At 44.9% G+C, this 19,784-nt stretch overlaps 1 protein-coding gene across 3 annotated transcripts in view; it reads right to left on the reverse strand.

Annotated features, from left to right (window-relative positions):
* Positions 1-14,307: 14,307 nt before the first annotated feature.
* Fyn (FYN proto-oncogene, Src family tyrosine kinase) overlaps positions 14,308-19,784 on the reverse strand; it is a 182,634-nt gene continuing 177,157 nt past the window's right edge. For all 3 annotated transcript variants that reach the window (XM_010630841.2, XM_010630839.2, XM_010630840.3), the window contains one exon: positions 14,308-14,903. In XM_010630841.2, coding sequence (XP_010629143.1) covers positions 14,695-14,903 — 209 coding nt within the window. In that variant the 3' untranslated portion in view covers positions 14,308-14,694. The remainder of the gene's footprint in view (positions 14,904-19,784) is intronic.

The raw sequence follows: 19,784 nt of genomic DNA on the forward strand, positions 1-19,784 counted from the left end.
AGAGAGAGAAGAATATGTTAGTGTAGCAATAGTTAACTAATATGACCACTGTTCCATGTTCTCAGAGAATAGTTCTTGGATACCTGCATCTGAATCCTCTGAACTCTAAAAAAAAAAAAAAAAAAATTCCAGGAAAATGCTTACTTCCAAACACTGATTAAGCAGTCTGATGGGACGGTTCAGCAGTGATATGACACTTAAGAATAAATCAAAATTAATATTGAGCCAAGCCTCAGGATGCATGCCTGTAACCCTAGCACTACGAGGCTGAAGCAGGAGGATTGCTGTGAATTTGAGTCTGGCCTGGGCTACATAGTGCATTCAAAGCCAGCCTGAACTGTATATAGTGAGACATTATCTAAGAAAAATTAATATTGAGGCAACTCCCTTCTAAATATTTCTCTAGGAGAAATCCTTCCAGCTAGCTATTCAAAAATGCAAAGATAAAATGTTTTATGTTTCTAAAATGTGGCTTTTGGGGCTGGGAATTTAGCTCAGCGGTTCGGTGGCCTGCCTTACAAGCGCAAGGACCTGAGTTCAATCCCCGATACCAAAAACAAAAACAAATAAAATGTGGCTTTTGGAGTTTCACTCCTAAATCTGAAGAATTCAGGGATCTGCATTTAGCTACATTTTCAGTCCCTGTTCTCTTGAGTGCCTGAGGCAGCAACCAGCTCAGGAGGAACCAGCCAGTCAGGGGAGAGCAAATAACTTGACCTTGCCAGGGAAGACAACAAAGGAGCGGGGTCCCCTGAGAACAGGAGGTGGAGGACCATTCTTTCCCAGAGGGTTTTCAGTTGGAAGAAAGCCAAATAGGTCTGGGCTCCTCCAGCTCCCAAAGATCCTTGGCACTGGCTAAGATGCCCTCTGCGGGGCATCTAACCTCATCTGGGCCCTGTCCCCACCCCTGGGGAGCAGATCCGCACCTTGAAAGGGGAAGGGAGCCACTTGAGGTCACTACATTTATCAAAAGAGGGCCTGAGAAACGAAGCTGGTCATCTTGAGTGTGGCCAGCCTAGGAGCAGGACACATATACCACTCCATGTGCAGGAATTCTCACTGTCACAGTAGAAGTGGGCAGAAATGAGGCAAAGTTTCACAAAAAGTTTCAATCCTTTGTGCCTCATCAGTCTGAAACCTTTTGGGACTCTCTGCTAGAGGTCAGGCTCATCAAATCCAAGTGCTGTGGTTCATTCGAGTACAGTGGCTCTTCCTGGTGGCTCATCACAGTCCATTAGTCCCTTTTTAGCAGAGACTTACTTTCTCAGGGGCTGAATTACACAAGCATGCTGGCCTGCCTGGCTCAGTTGGTTTGAAACTGACCTCCCCCCTATCTGGAGGGGGTACCTGCAGTGATGTCCTGGACAATTCTGATCACCAGTCCTCTCCAAGGTCCCCACTTACCAGCGGGGACATACTACTATAAAGCAGCTGTCAGGACTTCCTGAGCTGAGGGGGCTGGGGCAAGCAGGATTCAACAGGAACCTAAGAGTGGGTTGTGCAATCATTGCGCTGCCACAAGTTCCCAGGAGAAAGACAATAGGAGAAAAGGGTGAGAATGCTGCTAAACACTGATGGTTGTGTCCACCCAAAACTAGATGTTGATCCTGGTGCCCAGTGTGATGGCCTTCAGAGGCAGATCCTTTGGAAGATGATTAGGCCACAAGGGCAAAGCCCTTAGTGATGGGATTAATGCTGTTATTAAAGGGACCCCAGAGAGCTCCCTCATGCCTTCTGCCATGAGGATACAGTGAAAAAAAAAATGGCCATCTATGAACTTAGAAGCAGGACCCCGCCAGACACCAAATATGCTGATGCATTGATCTTCGGCTCCCTAGTCTCTAGAACTGTGAGAAATAAATTTCTATTGTTTATAAGTCTATGGTATTTTTGTTATAGCAGCAAGAACAGACTAACATGTGTTCAGCAAGAAATTCTTGGCATTTCATCTAGGGAGGAGCCTGGACACCTCCTTTTTAAAGCTTTTCATAGCTCGTACACAGGCAGGTTTGGGAACTTTGCTTCAAAAGCCCAGGAAAGGTCAAAGATCAGTGTGAGAAGATAGGCTCTGCTTTGAGAGTGTCTCCCTCCCTGGGCTTGGGGTAAGCTCTCAATGCACCCACAATCTAAGTCCACAAGCCCAGTTCCCTAGAGCAGAGGAAGTGTGGGGCAGTCAGGCACTGAGGAGTCACCAGGCTGTGGGTGTACACAGCTGGAGGAGCATTCCCAGGGCTGAACCTGGGCACAGCGCCCATGACCAGCTGCCAGGACATCTGCAATCAAGACTTTCATTGGGAAACTCCTACACTTTTGCAAAATGCAGCTAGTGTTCCAGGCACTGTTGTCTGAGAAGATGCTTTCTGTTCTCAATGGAGGCCACAGTATCTTGTGTCCGAGGGGACATATGCCCTCCTGTGATACACACACCTTCTCCTAGTAGCTCTAGAGCTGGGCCTCAGGCTTCTGCAGCCTCCCTGGTCAACACAGAAATCTTCTCCTGAATCAGGCTTCCAGATGGCATCAATAGGCCTAGGTACTTTAATTTGAGACAAGTGCAATCCTAACACTTAGGTAAAGAGGCGACAGCATTTTTAACTGACTAAAAGTACCAGAAAGTTTTATATTACAGCAACAAACCCAGTATTATGGTTCCAATCAATTCAGGAAATAAAAAGTCTACAATTTATGGATCTCTAAGACTCAGAACTCCTGGCCAAAAAAGTGCCTTTTGATCCTCATCCCTTTAATCTAAACAGCAACAAACCCAGTATTATGGTTCCAATCAATTCAGGAAATAAAAAGTCTACAATTTATTTGGATCTCTAAGACTCAGAACTCCTGGCCAAAAAAGTGCCTTTTGATCCTCATCCCTTTAATCTGAAGCATTCTCTATAAATGTATTTCCATTTTAACAAAAAATGTCTTAGACTGGCATTTTTATTGAATAAATTTAGATTGTGTTTTAGGATTCCAACCATTGTATTAAGTTCAATGTAATATCTGAGAGCCTAAAATGTGCCAAGTTCCTACCCTCAGTGAGCTTTGAGTCAAGAAGAAGAACCCAGGGACAAACACTAATATCCACAGCAGGGATACAGCTGTGAACGCTATGCAATGACGAGAAGCCAGGGTCAGGATGTTCTGAGGGACCTGTGAGGAGGCAGCCATCACTAGATGTTTGAGTTAAGTTGGATAAGCTTTTGAGAAGAGGAGAGAGGGCGACAGATCACCAAAAAGCCTGGAGCAGAGCATTCCTGAGTGATAGCGGTTCATATGGCAGAGTGGTGGGATGATGGTAGAGAGGATGGGATAGACGAGGCTGGCCAGACATTGAAGCCAGAAAGTACTAAAGTGGCCCTGACTCTGTGGAACCTGTAGGTCAAGCACCCACCCCCATGGTCTCTTGATTCTCAGCTACAGCTCGAAGGAGACAATCTGATAGACAGCACCCAGTGGATCAGTTCCCACAGTCTGACCTCTACCCCTCGAGAGCAGCTGTGCTGGTTGGAGGGCAGGCAGGGGTGGTAAGGACATGACTGGGCCTACCCTTCAACGGAGTCAGCGTGTGGAGGAGTTTAGGAAAGGGGCATGGGCTAAGCAGGTCCCACTCCAGTAGTGGGGATAGGTGGGAGCCACTGCTTCTTTTGAGAAAGAGACGGATGCAATCAGAAACATAATTCTGGAAGCTTACTCTCCACTATGAGATGGAAGATGAAGGGAAAGTTGCTAACACACACCAGACTTCTGCCATGCACCAAGCATTATGCTAGGCACTGTACAAACACTACTGCTTTTACTTTTCACTGCACAGGTGAAACCACTTAGCCCAAAGCTACACTGCTAATGAGTGGCAGAATTGTGATTTGTACCTAAATTCTGCTCAGACTTGAAGTCCTCACTTTCCAAGCCCATCCAGCAGAACTTCTTACGGTTCTTACAGCTGCCTCATTTGCCCATACTCTGCACCTGTCCTCTTCCGCCTAGTTTCTGGTCCTCCTCCTGTCTTTTATCTTTGTTAATGGGATCACCATCTACCCAGTCACCTAGGCCCAGATCTCCTGAGATCTCAGCTTCCTTGTCTGTAACACTGGGATAATAATTTTGCGTCCCTGTGGGCGCTGTGAGCATAAGCCAAGAGAATTTTCACCAAGGGCTAGCAGAGCTTGGTATGGAGTGCAAGGTGTCTGCAGAATGAATAGAACAGTTGAGTGGGTGCGATGACTCCAGACTCGGAGTCTAGTTTGTCCACAACAGGACATGGTGACCTTTTTCTCTAAAGGGCCAGGCGGTAAGCGTTACCAGCACTGAGGTCATCCAATCTCTTTCGCAGCGACTCAGCATTGCCAGTGTGGGGCAAAACCAGTCGTGGACAAGAGAACTGAACTGGTGCAGCTGTGTCCTTAAAGGAAAGTGGAGAAGCAAACAAAAACTAAAGAAAGGCTGAGGCCGGGAATTTAGCTCAGCGGTCGGTGGCCTGCCTTGCAAGCGCAAGGACCCGAGTTCAATCCCCGGTACCAAAAAAAGGAAAGGCTGAGAAGGAACAGAACTTTGGGAATCATCTGGGAATCAGCTGCAGGGCTCAGCGTAGGAAACAGAACCCACTCTAGGGTTTATAAGCAAAAAGGAATTAAAAGATGTTTTAAACATTTTTATTAATATAGTACATGTCAGGACTACCTAATGATTACACTCATCATAGGAGTTGGTACAGGTACATAACACATCTGCATTCTTTTTTTTGGTACCAGAGATGGAACTTGGGACCTTGCGCTTGCGAGGCAGGCAGCAGCACCAATGAGCTAAATCCTGGGCCCTGCATCTTCATTCTTTTTACTTTTCCTCCTTCCAAAGGAATTTCATATGATGAGTTAGGAACATGTTGGAAGGGCCAGGAGAGAGCGCTCTGGTGACTCCCAGAACCTTGCAGAAACAATCTCTGCCACAATCGGGAAAGTGAGACCCAGGAAGCCACCATCCGCACTGTTGGCCTGGAGAGCATTGTAGCTGCAGAGAAAGAAAAGAAAAGAAAGGCCAGGAAGTGGTCAGGAAGCTAGGAATGGTGTGTGCAGCTACCACCACCACCGCCACATTTGCCTGCCTGGTAGAATGGGGAACCCAGCTGCTGTCACCTCAGCAGCTGACTTAATTGACACCCATGAAGCTGGAGGCTGGACTTCAGTGGCTCTAGACCACGTTTCCCAGCTGGAGATGGCCACAAGCTGCAGGAAACTGGCAGCTGCCTTCCAAAATTTCTGCAAAAATGTCCGTTGGTGGAGCCTAATCCACAGTTATGATCCTAGAGGTAAGGGAATGTGAAAAGTGTAGTTTCTAGCTTCCTAAAGGCTGTAGTGTAGGGAAGCACCCTAGAAAGATGTGGAGATGGAGTTATAGTGCATTCGGTGTAGCCTACATATCCTGGCGAGTGGTTGCTGCAAAACAAATGATCCCAAACATTAGTGACTTAAAACCACAGTCATTTATGCTGTTCAGATCTTTGAAATGTGGGCAGGACTTGGCAGGGGCAGTTTGTCTCTGCTTTGCGTTGAGTCAGCTGAGGTATTTGAACATGTGTGAGTGGCCCACGCAGCCACATGAAGCCGGAGTGGGAAGGAAGAGTCTCCTCCCAGCAGTCCAGCTGGGCCCCGGGTAGCAGCCAGAAGCAGCAAGTGCCATGTGCATGGGCCATTGTGAAAATAGATCCCCAGCCACTGCTGAGCTGCCTCAGCTGATGGCATGTGCAGCAGAGATGTGCGGTCCCTGATGAGCCCACCCCGAATTACAGCTTTGTGAGCCAAATAAATGGCTGTTCCTATTTCCGCCTCTATGTTCTGGAGTGTTTTGTTATGCAGCAAGAGATTACCAGTATGCACAGTTTGTGCTGAATGGGAGGCAGGGAGCAGAACAGATGGGACAGTCAGCAAGCAATGAGTCAGCCAGAGCCAGACAGGGGCCAGGGTGGACCTAAGTACAGGCCAAGTCCACCTCTGCCCTGCACCTCAACTTCAGGCTTACCAGCTCTTTAGCTTGGATGCTTCCTGAAAGCCAGGTCAGTGTAGTTTTAGCTGTTAGTCTCCTTAGCTGGCTGGCCAAAGCTCAAAGCTCAAGCTATATGATGAAAAAGTCTTTTTTATTTTATTTTATTTTACCAGGGATCGAACACTCAAGATCTTCCCACTGAGCAGCATCTCTAGCCCTTTTCATTTTAAAAATTTTGAGACAGGGTCTTGCTAAAGTTGCCAAGGCTGGACTTGAACTTGCAGTCCTCCTGACTCAGCCTTGCAGAGCCCTGGGATTACAGGTGTGTGGCACCATGCCCAAGCCTTCTAGGCTCATAGGCACTGGTGTCTGAGCGCTCTGTTTCCTCCAGAAACAATCATTCATTTCCAATAATGGCTGAAAGATTTAGACTTTGAAATGGCCAAGTGTTATAAAAAGACAAGACTGACCTAGTGTGGCTGTGAGTTTTTAAATGCAGGGTTCCAGGGTAGCTCCAGTGATTTCAAACTACAGGGTCATCACATATAGTTGTGCCAGTTGTGTAGTGCACAATTCTAGGGGGTATCATTCATGTTCACATTCCAGTCACTACGCTTTCGCATATTTATTATAGCAATATTACAGCAGATGAGAGCAAAGTGTTTGAGATACGGTGGATTTCTCTACTATATACAGCAAGTAGCAGGAGACACAGGTGCAGATCTAGTATCTGATAAATTTTGGCCAGTGGTAGGCATTGGGGGAGAGATGGAAGGAATGCGTAGGACCATCAGGACAGCACCTAAGAGATAAGTTTAGATTTGTGGGGATCAACGTTCAGCCATATAAGGTCAGGGAGGTTAGGAGGTGACAGGATGGGTCACCAAAGGATGACTCTGAGAGACAGTCAGCCATGGTTTGTCTGGAAAGGTAGGACTTGAGGGGCTGACTTTAATGAACAAAATACAGTCTCTGAGGAGAGATGGGGATGTAGAAACAAAGGAACACCTAATAAACATTTTCTGCTCCTAATAGGATGGGGCTGCAGGGTGTAGAGGATGAGAAAAGGAGGAGGAAAAGAGATGCACAATGATTGGTAGGGTGTGCCCTGGTGAAGTGAAGGATGTCTGGTGTACCTGCGAATTCCACAGCACCTTTGACCACTCCTTGTTGGGAAAATCTAAATTAGTCACGAGTGAGTCTCGTGATTCATAGCAATAGTACAGCTTCTGACTGTTGAAAGGCCTTTTTATTTCAGATGGATTATAGATTGCAAAAACCTTTATAGTTGGAACAATGGTCTCCATTTTGCATTTGATTCTGAAACAGAATCCCAGCCAAGCACAGCTTTTTGTTTTATCTGTGTATCTTCCAAGATCGCCTTTGGCTGTAGGCATGCTGCTTTTGTTCTTGACTTGCTGTTTTAAGTACAGCTTTGCTACATTTCCACTTTCCCCCTACTATTCAAAAACAAGTACTTATTTGAATACGAGCAGAAAAATACTGAAGGGAATGAAGCATTGCTTTCCCACCTCAAACACGGTGAGGTCATGGTTTGGTGATAGCAGTGACAATGATTAATGTTTTGCACTTTCACTTAGCGACCTTCAGGAAAGTATAAACAAATATTTTCTGAAATTCACAGTTGAAGAAGGGGGAGGTGAGGCATCTCACGAAGGACTGTACTGATTACAGTCAGTTCTTCTTCCTCTTCCTAATTATCTCACAAATTATGCTTTGGTGCTCAGTCCCGGAGCTGCTCATATTTTAAATCAAACTAGTCCACTGAACTAGGAAAATTATGCATTTACGTAAATGATGTGGGTAAATTATTATTCAATTTTTAACAGGATTTCCCCCCATCACTTTCCTGTGCACAATGTAATATGGTTAATTTACCAGAAAGCATTGTTATTCATTCCCTAATTCTCTAGGCAACTGCTGTCATTTGCTTACCATTTCCTCACTCTCTGGGAATCCACAGACCTTCCGGCTCCATTTAGGGCAGTTTGAGTTCCTGAGCCAGCTCTTGGGGCTTGGCTACACTCCTGGTACCTGCCAGGGGTCACCCCTTGGGAGGCATCCAGGAAGTGGAAGGATTCGTATGCCGGATCCAGTTTACCAGTGGCTTAAATGAATCTTTTGGTAAACACATCCCCTCTACTAAAAGATAAAATCTCTTGTGATATTTCCCCACAGAATTACATGTATGCTTTTCATTAAAACACTATCTCAATAATACGCATTTCATTCTCTCTTGCTTCCAATTAGCTACTCATTGATTATTACATAGCAAACACTTGATAATTAACCAAAGGAAAAATATCCAGAACAAAACAACCAGAATGCCTTGCAATTGCTAGTATATACCTTCTTCACAAATTTACATATTGCATGATGATGCACGCAAAATAGTCTGACTAATAAGAGGAAGGAAAGAATAATGAGCTTATAAACAGGACATGACCCCCCTATTAATTGTTATTAAGAGAGGTCGTGAGAGTTACTATCAGCCCTTTTCCCAGCAATTCCTTTATTCTTATACTCTATAAATATGTTTCCAACTATAATTTAGCTGGGACACTAGAGACAATGACCTGCTTAAAAATCATTGTTTCTGGAGTTGAATGGTATTATCTACCACCCCTCCATTTAGTCTACTAATCAAAATAAATGGTTTTATTGGGGGTGAGAGGGAGAGAGAAAAAGGTAGGGGAGAGATTTCTTGCGTGATTTTGGTTTTTCTTCATATTTTTACGTTTAAAGAGGAGGTAACCCCAATTAGGGGGTGGGAATCACAAGGTAACATTCAAAGGCAAGAAATACTAGATTCCTACAATTAAGCAGTACACTTGTCTTAAAGCTGAATTCAGGCACACTCTTTCCAGGAAGCCTCCCCTGAATTCTCCATACAGGGATAGAAGTGGTGTCTTTACCAACTTCCATCTGCGAAGAGCACACTATAGCTACATTAATGGGTCTCCATCCCAACTGGGCTGTGAATATCAAGTTTCTTTTTAAATTTCTGGTGCTAAGTATAGGGTCTAGCCCTTACTAAATATACAACAAAGGTTTGGGGAAGGAATGTCCACATCACTTTCCTGTTGCTGAGACACAATACTTGAGACCCACAACTTAAAAGGAGTAGAGGTATGTTTTGGCTCATATTTCAATCTATAGTGTGGTGGTGTCAAGGCAGAATAAGCCTGCACGGGGGCATGGCAGAGGAGAGCTGCCCCGGCAAACAGGAAGCAGAGAGTGAAGGGAGGAGTCTTGAGGGAGGGAGATACACTCTTCCAGACCGTACTCCCAGTGACCCACCTCTTCTGATCAGATTCCACCTCCTACAGCAAGTCAGCTACACTACCCCTCTAAATCCAATCACCTTCCAAAAGCCATGCCCATGAGTACACGAAAGTCTTGACTTTTAGATGTAAACCACAATAAGGAATGAATGGTTAGCTCTTACCTGTATCCACAGTTCTTTCCATCTTTATTCCAGAAGGTTCCTCTCATTCGGGCTTTGGTTTCTTCCTCCTGGCCTGGTGGCTACATCGTTCCTGCTCCCATTTGCTGCGTGTTGGTGAAGCAGGCTGAAATGACCAGGGCCTTCCACTTCCAAGTGGCTTTGGGTGGTTTCCATCAAATGTCCTCCTTCCCTGTAACATCTTCAATTTGTGGGGCTGTTTTTTCCTGGGTGAAAAAGGAAATCAGATAAGAGAATCCCTATTAGTTGGGGCAAATATGACCTCCCCAACATCAGCAGAAAGGTTTTTATGGAAAATTTCACACTGAGCTTCTCACATGGGCCACAGCAGCTCCCTTGGTCAGGCAGATGTGTGTCAGGCCTATTCAGAGCCACAGGTGAGTATTTTGTACAGCTGAATGGTCTGGGTAATTTTACATGCAGACACAGATGAACAACTTAGGGAGTGGAATATCAAGTTTCAATAAAATTACTAAGCTACAATGAGACCTCAAAGTCACTTTAAAATTATGCATCATTTGGCATCATTTATTCCATGCTGTTCCCACATTCCAAGAGGTACAGGTTTATCCACACTGGTGTTGGGAAGAGGGGGAAAGCACTTCTGACAGTAGATGGGGCTTTTGTGTCACATCTTGAAGACTGGTGACCGCACATTCACAAGGGGCAGAACTAGTGCTGAAGGCAGCAGGCAGTAAATCTATGTGTTTAGCAAGTTCTTAGGCAGATGTGTCATTCAGAGGTAAACCATTTGTTCCCCTGGATGGTGGGCATCCATCTAACACTGATCCGCTGTCCGACACCTGCCATAAACTCATCGTTCTAGTCTCAGGGAGGAAGAGGTAGACGAGGCAGCCAGTTTCTGTTCTCAAGGAGACACAGTTTAGCCGGGAAAATACTGTAAGAAGAGCAGTATTATTAATACATCGACAGTACCAAATACACAATTTTAAGAGTTGCAAGTATTCAGGAGGAGCACAGTATTTTGGCTGTTGGGGGAGCTCATCATTGAGTATATTCTTAGTAGAACGGTTCCTGACACACCGAAAAAGCCACTCATTTTTATTTCCAGCCTCAGAATTTTTTTGATGTGGGGTGGGGGGGCGTTGGGCCCAAGGCCTCACCCATGCACGCCAAGCACCTTACCACTGTGTTACACCCTCAGCCCTCCCCTGAGATTCTGAATATTCTGCATGTTGGGAAAGAATAAGGTATGAATTAGCTTATTAGGAAAACTTCCTTTTATATTTCAAAGATATTAATGATACTATTCTTTCATCATATTCTCCTATGGAGTTTTAATCAATTGTTGAGACTTAAATAAACAACATAACTGGTAGTGCTTTAGTAGTAGTATATATCCTACCATATTGTTTTTAGAATCCAACTTTGAGGTTCCTTTTCTTCCTCTAAAGTCAAAGGTAGTCTTCCTCTCTCTCTAACTTCCCTCTCAGCAGATGTTCTTAACAGTCTCACTGAATTTCAACAATATGTAGTGGTAAGAAAGCCAATAAAAAGACATCTAAATTCATTAAAATACATTTCAGGAAGAAATGGACCAAACACTATGTTACACAAATACATTTTGTTAGGATGCCTGCTCTCTCCAGCAAGATTTTCTTGTCTCAAGTCATGACAAATACAGAGATATCATCCCCACTTGCAGTGGGCTTTAGCATAATTCTCCTGTGCATATTGTTGAAAACCTTATCTCCTTTCAAGACTCATGAAAGAACCATTCCAATTAATATGATAGAAATTGGTAAGGCCCCTTGGGGAACTGAATATAAAATCTCACAGCTCCAGTGTTACTAGAAAAATTCTCTGCTGCCAAGATTCAGCCACAGGAGGACTCCTGCCTTTCTCAAGGTAGATACACACCCTCTCTCTGGTGCTTGTCAGGAAACGTTTAGTAGCAGGGCTGTGTCTGAGGGATCCTGTATGCGCTTAGCTTTTCTCCTACAAATGCCTGGTTTTCGACACATGGTAGAGCCAAATGCGTCACTTGCCTGGTCTACACCTGGATGCTCTAACACAGGGCACCCTCCTGTAGCAGGGGCTCTCTGGTCCTCCTCCCCATCTGTACACTGTGACCGAAGCAGCCTCTGGGGACAGCATGAGCTGCAATGAGAACGGTGTGAACAGGAATCTCCTGCTGCAGTTATGATGTCTGAGCTTCATGATCGGAATTCTCCAGTAGGTTATTTGACTTTTAAAGAAATAAAAAAAAAATTTATCACAAAGGCTCCCCATCCAGCACCAGTGCCTAATGGCAGCTTCTCCTGAGCAAACAGAGCAAACACCCATTACCAGGTTACTCAAGGCAAAAAATGTTTCACCACCGCCTGATACCAAGATGCTAACTTCTCTTCATAGTAAGGGAACTCTGGTCAGGGACTGTGGGTTCCTTGCTATAAACTTGTACAGCTGGTGAGACAGGATTCCTGAAAGGTGGTGGGACTTCCCCGAGGTGACTTCAAGATCTTCTCTTGAAAGCACATTACCTTCTTGGAAGAAAAAAACCTAAACTTCTGATTTCTTTGTATGTATACCTTCTTTGTAATCTCACTCCGCAACCCTGCTGTAAGCATTTCAGAACAGCTCCTGCACCCTCCATAAGCCAGGCCTCAAGCTGATCCAAGTGCTTTATGTAAGGGAATCCGTGAGCTCAACTGATTCAAGACTATACTTTGGGTTGAAGAAACTATTTTCTTCTTGGAAAAATGTCTAAGAGAGTTTTTTTTTTCATATTTTTTGGAAAGAGTCAAAACATAAACAAAAATCCTCTAGAGCCAGGGATTTAGCTCAGTGGCACAGTGCCTGCCTTATAGGTGCAAAGTCCTGAGTTCCATCCCTGGTTGGGGTGGGAGGGAAGAAAAAAGAAAAGAAAAATCCTCTAGAGAATATTTGCAAATTATCCATCCTAGTGGGGTGAAAAGATTAAAAATAAAGTTATCTTTCAAAAACATCAAGAATGTGTTAGTGAACTGCCCAATGTGATAAAAATCACGTGCAATAAAGCCTTGGAATTTTATCAATTTATCAATTTTATTAATACCAAAACAATGCCATAATATTTTTTGTTCTTTTGCCGAACTGGGGATCAAACTCAGGAGCTCGCACTTGCCAGGCAGGCGCTGGCACCACTGAGCTAAATCTCTGGCCCAATACCATAATATTTTAGTTAATCAAAAAAATCTGTTTAACCTTTTTCTTCCCCTCTCCAAATGTTGAAAACCCTTTCTAAATATAAAGTTTATTGGAACAACTACCCCAACAACAAACACTGTCTTCTTTGAGTGCCTCCATGTGACGTCACAGGATATTGGAGCTGTAAGGACCTAAGAGGGAATCTCAGCCAATCCTCTCATCTCCACAGACAGGCAGAGGTGAGCTGCTTGCCTTGAGCCAGGTGGCTGCTTGAGGTCTCAGAGCTGAATGATGGCACAGCCAGACCCAGACAGTTAGCTGGGTCTGATTTCATTATAGGAGCAGAGGGACACTGGAAATATGTTTACTGATTCCATGACAAAGAGACTCTTCTTGTCATTGTCTCTTTCTCCTGAAAGTGGGACACAGCAAATTCTAGTCAGAGAAAATGTCTGATAAACGAGAATGTTAAGGTATGCCTACTCTTGCTTTAACAGTCTTTGGAATGAGTTAGAAAACTGTCCAGCCTTTTGAGAGGGGGGAGGCATCTCTAGAGGATGTGAATGTTTCTGTCATTTGGAAATCACCACACAATGGCTAAATCCACCAGATGACTCCATCTAGCATGGGGCAGATTATGTCACAGAACTACTAGAGTACCTGTAGTGATTTAAACAAATGAACAAAAAAAAAAAATTTCAAATGTAAAATGCTCTCTTTTTAATTACTAAATTAAGAAAGTTAAACAATTCAAAAACGTAAACTCACAAATAAATCATAACAAAAAAGGAATTAAGACTTCAGAGTTGCTACTCAGTATTAAAAAACAATAGAAATAGGACTTTTGATTTGTTGTTGTTAAACATGTAATTCAAGGTTGGTACAAACAGCAACTAAAAATGTAATACTTTTTTTTTTGTGCATCCCCATGAAATGTAAAGTAGTGCATAGTTATTCCACTGGAAAACTCTTGAACATATAAAGTCATCCATTAGCAATACAGGACATTTAAAACACTTATTTTACAATGGGACACGTACAACCCCCCCCACCTTCCCCATAAATTTTAGTTGCATGAGAAAGTTTAGTAGGTTGCCATGACTACAATGCTATGGGTTTTAGACCATTTAAATGTGGTTACAAGATTTATTAAATAAAAAAACATTTGAAACATTTCAGCATTCATATTTTTGTACAGGAAGTTTGTGTGGTATCCATCTTCCAGTTCTCTTGGTAGGATTGGCTTCTTGCTTAAAAAATGTTCACTTTTATGTTTCAAGAACAAACTGAAGCAAGTTGGAGAAAATACTGGTAACAGAACTTGTGAACTCAGCCCAATGGTTCCTGAAAGGAGTCAAAGTAACAACCATCTAACAGTACAGTTGTGAACCAAAAAAGTGCAATCCAAATGAATAAAAAGGAAAAAAAAAAAAAAGGAATCATGCCTTACAAAAACCAAAAATGAGGCCACTGGATTGCAGAATAACACCAGTGCTTCGATGCAGATGAAATCCTCCCTCTGGGTCCTGCAGCTTTAAGGCCCAGGCTGACCATGGCCCCACATAGCACCCACATGGTACAAGTACAGGAACATATATTATATATACTCATATTTATAAAAAAGAAAAAAAAAAACAAACACCTGTCCTGATTGGTTTTTGTTAAAACATGAAAAAAAATTTTATTGTTTTAGACAAAGAGGCCACTTTTGGAAAATAATACTTTTTTTTTTAGTTGAATCAGGTGAAGACAGTTAAAATCACATAGGATTTGCATTTTAAAAAAAGGAAAGCACTAGGATCTTGGCACTGGAGTAACTATTTACACTGAACATAACATCGATACAATGCAGTTTTCCAAAGTCTGAGAAATAACAAGGTTCTGTCTCGTATGCTTCACAGAGGAGGTTTGGATTTGGGGACAAGTGTCATTCATGAGGGCCATGGAAGTTCATCAGCTTCAGAGTCACATGCAATCTGATCCTGGACGGTTCTCGCTGCTCAGGGCAGCTGGCTACAGAATGGAAAGCTAATGGGTAGGGGTGGGGAGCCTCTGGGACAAGGCCTCTGCAGACCCGGCCCTCACAGGTTCTCCCCAGGCTGGTACTGGGGCTCTGTGGCAGTAAAGTAGTCTTCCAGGAAGCCCTGCAAGTACTCAAAAGTGGGGCGCTCCTCGGGGTCCTTTTTCCAGCAGTGGATCATGAGCTCGTGCAGAGAGATGGGGCAGTCCTGGGGACAGGGCATCCGGTAGCCGCGCTCCACCTGCTCCAGCACTTCCCGGTTGTTCATGCCTGCAAAGACAAGGGCAGTGAGAGTGGGCCCCAGGCCTGGCACCACCTCTGAAGCTCCTCCTTCTCCTACTTTGGACCTGTGCATGGTGCAGACATGGGAGGTCCTCACCACACCCAGGGGCCCAAGCTGCCTTTCATGGGACACCATAGCTTGTAGTCTAACTAAAGAACGCAGAACTCACATATGCAGAAACCTGATAATGAATCTCAAAAGCATTCAGAAAGAAGCCAGACACAAAAGCAACATACTACAATGATTTCAGGTATATAAAATCCTAGAAAAGGCAAAAACTACATTGACAGACAGCAGATCACTGGACTGCCAGGTGGGAGCAGAGGCTGCCTGCAAAGGGTCACAGGGAGCTGTGCCAGGCGAGGGGATGCCTTGCATCAAGGGCCAGATGTGCTTCCTGGAAAGGACAATAGCATCTCCGCATTCTGGGCTGCATATGATTTCTGCCTTTTTGTTGTTTTGTTTTTACAATCCTTGAGGAAGGAAGGTATAAAGCCAAACAAGGCAGGGAAGCAGGTTTGGCCTGTGGGTGGTGTGGTCTGCCTGCCCTTGTTCTACAGCATGTGTGGGGTGTTGGGTTTGCCGAAACTCACTGAAGTGTGTCCTTAAAAATTAAAACTGAATTTTGCTGTATGTAAATTATACTCCAGTTGAGTAGACAATAATATAGGAATAAAGCAGACCCAAAAAACAACAAAAATAACCCAAATATCCACCACCCAAACACATCATGGAATGAAAGCATGCAAACCCTTGGTTTATAGCCCCTGGAAGGTCCATTTAGGAACTTCGTGAGTCAGTTTTTCTTAAACTTAGGCAAACTCTTGCTGGGATCCCACTCTCCGGGATCTACCACCACACTAGCATGGCTGAGCACTCCTGCCTGGTGACCCCACAGTGCCACGAGGCTTGGTGACTTAGATGGGGAGGTGACGTCCCCAGCACCCCTGTTTACAGATGATGGCAGCCAGGCCATCTATCACTGGGGTGGTCCTGACCCCCTCGGGCAACTTCCTTACGCAGAAGCATCACGGTGCCTTGTGTGAGAAGGCACTGTGGAGAGCACCAGCCCCTGCAGAACACAGCCCCACGTGCTGGCCTTCTTGACAGTACCTGGGATACCATGCCTTGACCCCTCTCCTACGAAAGCCAGGCACTATTCCCCAGTTTTTCTTTTTCTTCGTCTTATTTTCTTCTGTATCACATTCTGCCTTCTCCCTGCCAAGACCTTGTATGTTTTGGCTACTCCTGCAATCTGGAATCTTCTCCAATTTCTGACCTAGTTAATTCACAAAAGCAAGAACCTGATTTCAAGCCATACAGACACTGAAGACTTTCTCCCTATCTCTTGGGACTGGCACCAGCAGGAGAACACAACCTATACATGTAGCTCCCTTTAATTTTGGGGGAGAAGGCAGCCTGTTAACCAGAACCCTGCCTGCCTAGGTGGGAGACACTCAGACTTTCAGATTTTTCAGCTGGGTGTATCCTGGCTTTTCCTGGCTGTTGACCACGGCCCTATCAGTCATTTGCTTGTCCAAAGCCTTGTAGGATAATTTATCCTCTGACATTATAATTTCTTGAGGTGATAAAACATACACATTATTTTCATTGGAATGCAATAGGCTTTCAATACATCTGCTGTAAATTAGCCTCACTCACAAGTCAGGGCTGCTCAGCCTGCACCAGTGATGGCAAACCTTCTAGAACTTTGGACAATACAAACAGGCTGCTGCAGGATGTGTGCCGTACATCTGACACCCTGGCTTACAACCTTCTCCACATGCTGAAAACTCAAGACCTGGGCAGGAGCTGGCAGCAGGGGTTCCTGGGGCAGCCCTTTCCCGCAGAGTTCCTGCCAGCTGGGGCAAGGGATGCAGGCCAACGTGTCTTTCTCCACCATTCCGAAGTCCAACAATTTCTGAAAACCAGCAAGTTTTTGTAACTGGCTTGGCAGCAAAACTGATCTGAACTGGTTACAAACTTGCCACGATGGGAGGCAGTTGACTGTTCTGGTCCACACTCTCCCAGGGTGTTATATAATGCAGTCTCTGCATTGCACTGACTTTCTAAACACTGTCTGATTTGGAAGCACATCTGCTCCCGAGGGTTTGGCTGGAAAGCCCTGCATGAGAGATGGCAGCTTCTTCGTCCCAGGCAGCCCAGAAAGGTTGGGAAAAAAGTGTAATCACGTGTCAGGGTTGGCATCCTCCGGAGTGCATGCTCTGCCCCATGTTTCACAGTCTTTGGTTTCATAGTATTTCAGAAACTACAGAATCTGAGTGTACAGGAAGCCCTCTGGTCCCGGACCCTGCCAGGAGTGGGAAGAAAGGCAGGCAAAGGGCCTGGAGCTCCTTAGAGATGACAGGCGCTCCTGGTGGTGGCTACGACCCCCAGAAGGCCTCCCAGGGCTTGAATCTGGCCCTGAGAATTGGTCCGAAATGGCACCAGAGTTTAATCAATCAATCACTCTCCCATGGCTCTGTGGAGCTAAGGTCAGTAAATGTTTCATTTCATTAAAAAACAAAACTACTCAAATGGAAGTATTTCCCTTAAAAAAAAAAAAACCTCCTAATTCAGTCTCTGCCAATGGAAAGTTTAATTGGCCACTTGGGTCAAGCCTATTTTCCAATGCTCGGCTTGGACACAGCAGATGTGGCAGCTAGAGCGGCGGCATGTCACATCTCCTAAGGCAGCTTGCTCTCCCCGGGCAGCTGCAGCCAGGGGACGGAGCTGTGCCCCCGCCTACGCTGGTGCTGGCAGGGTCACCCGCTGGGGCCACAACGTCAGCTCACAGCGCGCTCCTCCCCAGCTCCTTTCCGGTCTGTGCCCCACTCCTCCCTGCTCTTTCTTGTCCTGCCTTCTTCTCCGTAGCCCAGGGAGCGTATGTAAGCAATTCCATGCTCCGGGCCAAGTAGAAACATACCGGTAACAGCTTTGCCAGAAAAGAGGGATCATCAACACTGCATCTGGCTGACAGGGACAAGGAGAATGACACTCGCTCTCTCCCACCATCTCCCCAGATGGGCTGACCTGAGGGCCTGGAGCCTGCACAGGGTCTCTCTGTGGCAATCACAATGTATCCACTCGGAAAGACCTGGGCTGCTTGTTTTATAGACATCATCAGCTCAATTAAAATACTAAGTTTTTATAAGTATTTTCTGCTATAAGAACTTAGAAAATCTTATTTCCTACAAGAATTTCAATGAACTGAATTTTATTCTGCACGCTATGGTAAAGATGGGCCCATTTCATTTTTTAAAAAGATGGTTTCATATTTCTGTTAGAAAGAAAACTGTTATTTCTTCTCTTTTAGCCTTTTCCCCCAAGACAGTGGCTTTTTCTGATACTTGGGAGATAAAGAAAAATGAATGTGAAGGGGACACAGACAAGCCCACAGGACAGGGGTCACGAGAGAGTTCTGAGGGGCATGGGGGCTTTAGAGAGAAGAAGTTTTTAAAATTGTGCCTCCAACCAAGGAAACAGATAGGGAAGAGAGTGTCTGGCAGAAGATAAGGGAGGAACACAAGACACAGAAAATTTGAACACCTAGCCTGGCCCCCTGTTAGGGAAACTCATCATGGTTGGGCCTCCAGGCATTGTACTGGGAGCTGCAATGGGGACCATTTTTCTATAGGAGGGGTGGCCCCTACGCGTCAGTGCTGTCCGACTGTGGTGAGAGTCGGATGCACCAGATACCCAGGTGCCATCCTCAGATATCAGCCTTCTAGGTGACGAGAGGCTCAGCAAGCACAGAGACCACCAGCCAGTTCTGTCTCCACCCTCTCTGTGGGCTCCCAGGCCTAAGGGAGCCTGCCTCTTCTCTGCCACTGGAGAACGGGCCATTTCAAAAGGTCACTTCACAGGACACAGTTTATTGGTGCTCAGTTCAGAGAACCTTGTAGTCAGCTGTTTAGGGGCCTCTCTTCAAATCTTGTTTGCAACTCTCACTTTGAAATGCTGACTCTGCACCTTGTTTCCCCTCCCTTTCCTTTACACGTCCCTATTCCTCTTCTTTGGGCTGCTGTACATGAACTCCATGGATCCTCTCTTCTTTTCTTTTAGATTCTTTAGGGTAGGAATCAAAATTTCTTCGTGGCAGAGCACTGAACTAGATGTCTCTGTATCTCTCTGCAGATGAATTGGCTTCCCCTGGCCTCACTTTCTCCACTTGTCAACAAAATACCTCAATATTCACTGTGCTTTCAGCTCTTTGAGAAAATGCGTCCCACGAAAGAACTGTTTGCGTTTTATAGCTTTCCACTTGTACAGCTTCCGTGTACAGACCTCAAAGGGGTCATAACTGCACAATCAGGAGTTTTGACTGTTTTCTGTTCATGTTTGCATCTGGACTGACTATGGGCTACATAACCTAGGTTTTTGTTCATGTGAATGATTACATGTTTCATTTGCAAACTGAACTGTACCTCTCACAGGCAGTGACACACTACTGTGCACGAGGTTTGGGGAGGTGTCTGTGGCTTTCTGCATAAACCCTGCAGAAAGGATCTCTTGAGCCGTGGAGCGCGTCGGGTGCCAAGAAGAAGGAGGCTGAGTTAACAGGGTACACTCAGCACCTTCAGTACATTCTCGTTACCAGAGTATCATGTGCTCTTGTTATCTCAGGGTGGTCAGGCTTTGGTATAGGATCGAAGTAAAAATCTGGGGCACAGAGCTGCTGATCAAAGAGTACAGATGAAAACAAAGGATTGATCTTGAGAAAGCACAGTAATTACTACCTTTGTTTTTCTTTGCTCATCTTAACAGATAACCTCAGGGCAGTTTTTTTTTATTAAGCGCACTGTATTAATAAACACAGAAATGAAGGCTGCAGGTGCCATAATATACAAAGGTTATTGAAAGTTGAT

The sequence above is a fragment of the Fukomys damarensis genome, unplaced genomic scaffold, assembly GCF_012274545.1.
Source record: "Fukomys damarensis isolate Sample0158 unplaced genomic scaffold, DMR_v1.0_HiC HiC_scaffold_14, whole genome shotgun sequence".
In the NCBI taxonomy this organism is placed as follows: domain Eukaryota; kingdom Metazoa; phylum Chordata; class Mammalia; order Rodentia; family Bathyergidae; genus Fukomys; species Fukomys damarensis.